We start from the raw sequence: 3,625 nt of genomic DNA, 5'->3' as shown, positions 1-3,625 counted from the left end.
GGCCAATACTACGACATCGTAAACGGGACACGAGTCCCGGAGAAGTGTATAGAGGAGCTCAACCACATAAGTCTGTCAGCTGAGCATTATTTAAGGGGCACGAGTTAGTTTTTTAAACTTTGTTCACTGTCAACAAATCTTTTTTGACTAGTTGTATATGAAAAGGGCTGCAATTGTTCCAAGCTTCAGTACTGCAGCCTAAATAGAAAGGGAGATTTAATTTTTTTTCAACGAATATTAAACATTTTCAGTAAGTTCCTATAACCACACGTTTCAGATATAATCATTCTATGACACTTTTTCTGACACATTAGCATATACTAAAGGATCAGTTGCCGCGGATTTTCCAAAATATGTTTAGTTTTACTAATACAAATATTTAAAGTTCCCTCCTCAAAAATATGCAAATATATCATGTTTATTGCTATTATAAAAATCAATAAATGAACTTAGGAAAAAAACGCTGCCATCAGATTTTAGAGACATAAAATAAAATACACAGAGAAATAGTGCTGGAATGGATTAGCAGAACGAGGCGTTGTGGAGCAATGACAGGAGTCGAGTCCTGTGGAATATCTTATGGGAGGAACCTGGCCAGCGATATTCAGGGCCACCGCTGGCTGTACTCCCATGTTCAGGGCCACCACTGGTTGTACTCCCATGTTCAGGGCCACCACTGGTTGTACTGCCATGTTCAGAGGCCACCACTGGCTGTACTCCCATGTTCAGAGGCCAGCATTGGTTGTACTCCCATGTTCAGGGCCACCACTGGTTGTACTCCCATGTTCAGGGCCACCACTGGTTGTACTCCCATGTTCAGAGCCACCGCTGGTTGTACTCCCATGTTCAGGGCCACCACTGGTTGTACTCCCATGTTCAGGGCCACCACTGGTTGTACTCCCATGTTCAGGGCCACCACTGGCTGTACTCCCATGTTCAGAGCCACCACTGGCTGTACTCCCATGTTCAGAGCCACCACTGGTTGTATTCCCATGTTCAGGGTCACCACTGGCTGTACTCCCATGTTCAGGGCCACCACTGGTTGTATTCCCATGTTCAGGGCCACCACTGGCTGTACTCCCATGTTCAGGGCCACCACTGGTTGTACTCCCATGTTCAGGGCCACCACTGGCTGTACTCCCATGTTCAGAGCCACCACTGGCTGTACTCCCATGTTCAGGGCCACCACTGGTTGTACACCCATGTTCAGGGCCACCACTGGCTGTACTCCCATGTTCAGGGCCACCACTGGCTCTACTCCCATGTTCAGGGCCACCACTGGTTGTACTCCCATGTTCAGGGCCACCACTGGCTGTACTCCCATGTTCAGAGCCACCACTGGCTGTACTCCCATGTTCAGGGCCACCACTGGCTGTACTCCCATGTTCAGGGCCACCACTGGCTCTACTCCCATGTTCAGAGCCACCACTGGCTCTACTCCCATGTTCAGGGCCACCACTGGCTGTACTCCCATGTTCAGGGCCACCACTGGCTCTACTTCCATGTTCAGAGCCACCACTGGCTCTACTCCCATGTTCAGGGCCACCACTGGCTGTACTCCCATGTTCAGGGCCACCACTGGCTCTACTTCCATGTTCAGAGCCACCACTGGCTCTACTCCCATGTTCAGGGCCACCACCGGCTGTACTCCCATGTTCAGGGCCACCACTGGCTCTACTTCCATGTTCAGAGCCACCACTGGCTCTACTCCCATGTTCAGGGCCACCACTGGCTGTACTCCCATGTTCAGGGCCACCACTGGCTCTACTTCCATGTTCAGAGCCACCACTGGCTCTACTCCCATGTTCAGGGCCACCACTGGCTGTACTCCCATGTTCAGGGCCACCACTGGCTCTACTCCCATGTTCAGAGCCACCACTGGCTCTACTCCCATGTTCAGGGCCACCACTGGCTGTACTCCCATGTTCAGGGCCACCACTGGCTCTACTTCCATGTTCAGAGCCACCACTGGCTCTACTCCCATGTTCAGGGCCACCACCGGCTGTACTCCCATGTTCAGGGCCACCACCGGCTGTACTCCCATGTTCAGGGCCACCACCGGCTGTACTCCCATGTTCAGGGCCACCACCGGCTGTACGCCCATGTTCAGGGCCACCACCGGCTGTACTCCCATGTTCAGGGCCACCACTGGCTGTACTCCCATGTTCAGGGCCACCACTGGCTCTACTCCCATGTTCAGGGCCACCACTGGCTCTACTCCCATGTTCAGGGCCACCACTGGCTGTACTCCCATGTTCAGGGCCACCACTGGCTCTACTCCCATGTTCAGGGCCACCACTGGCTCTACTCCCATGTTCAGGGCCACCACTGGGTCTACTCCCATGTTGGAGTAATGCTGTGGCTGTTGGTGGCGTGTTGGAGCTGTCCCTTGTTTACCTTGTCAACTCCCCGTCAGTATCTTGTATGTTGCGATCATATCCCCCTCTGTTTTTTCTCTCCTTCCCCGGGTTATGAGGTATAATTTACTTGAAAACATTTCTACTTTTTTAAAGTTGAATGTTATGCTTCTCAAGGTGCGAATTCCAGGCCGGTGCTGCGTATTCTAGCACTGGTGTAAGAAAGGCTGGGGTAGATTACCTTGAAAGAGCCCTGGTATAGGTTTTTAAATGATGTTATGATGTTTACCAGCGTCCCATATGCTGCTGTGGTACCCTCTTTATGGGACTCTAGAGACAATGCTGGAATTATTTCCACTCCCTAAATCTTTTTCTGTCTCCGACTCCTGTCGTTGCTTATTCTATATGGTGTAGATACCGCTTAGTCTCCTCTCTCTCTCCCCTTCCCATCTTCATTACCTTACACTTGTTTGGGATTTATCTCCAGCAACCATTTGTTTTCCCATTTCTAGTGTTTTCAAGATCATCGTGTAACTTTCTCCAGTCCTTCTTGGTTCTTACCATTCTCACTAGTTTTCGCGTCGCCTGCAAACACTGACGTGTACGAGCTCACTCGCTTTGAGACGTAAACTTTCTCAAAGAGAAAGAGAAGTTACAATCCTCCAATCACATAGTTACATTCCAATGTAAATCAGTTACAGTTCTTCCTTCAGGTAATTGAGGACTACCTGAAGGCCAGAAGACAGGGGCCACAGCCAGAGAAGAGGGTTCAGATCCTTATCCTGACCCCTTACCTTGTGATATAGTAGTAATGACCTGGCGCTTTCCTCTGATAATTCTCTCCTCCAATTCGAAACCTCTTCCCTGGCTGTGACTCTCTGTTTTCTAGCGTTCAGGTACTCCTTTACCCAGTTCAGTGTCTTCCCAATTATGGCTGCTTGCTCCTCCATCTTCTACACCAGTCTTTCACCTACGACAGAATAAAATGCTTACTTTTTTTTACAATCTAGGAAAAGACAATAAATTCACCCCCCCCCCCCCCCCCGCCTCGTATTTTAGTAACCTTACCATAAAACTCTAACAAGTTTTTCAAGCATGTTGATCTTCTGGTACAAAGTTTATCCTCTACTATTTTCAGCCAGAATATTTTTTTCCCGGCACATAAAATCTCGGTCCAGCAACCAAATAGCTCGGTGGATAGAGCTTCGGCTTCACAGGCGTGGGATCCAGGGTTCGAGTCTCCTAGAGCTCGGGTGAATGGAATCGAA

The 3,625-nt window shown here is 49.6% G+C and overlaps 1 protein-coding gene across 1 annotated transcript; it reads right to left on the bottom strand.

Annotated features, from left to right (window-relative positions):
• Positions 1-694: 694 nt before the first annotated feature.
• Positions 695-2,344, bottom strand: LOC138367471 (uncharacterized). Its single transcript, XM_069329136.1, has one exon. It carries the CDS (start codon positions 2,342-2,344, stop codon positions 695-697), a length of 1,650 nt encoding a protein of 549 aa, XP_069185237.1.
• Between the last annotated feature and the right edge of the window lie 1,281 nt (positions 2,345-3,625).

Source organism: Procambarus clarkii, chromosome 22, assembly GCF_040958095.1.
Source record: "Procambarus clarkii isolate CNS0578487 chromosome 22, FALCON_Pclarkii_2.0, whole genome shotgun sequence".
Lineage (NCBI taxonomy): Eukaryota > Metazoa > Arthropoda > Malacostraca > Decapoda > Cambaridae > Procambarus > Procambarus clarkii.
The sequence above is the reverse complement of the archived record's forward strand: the minus strand, read 5'-3'. Positions and strand labels throughout refer to the sequence as shown.

Bases quoted from the DNA above. Each gene is read 5' to 3' on its own strand.
- LOC138367471 (XM_069329136.1), bottom strand. From the start codon at position 2,344: ATGGGAGTAGACCCAGTGGTGGCCCTGAACATGGGAGTAGAGCCAGTG.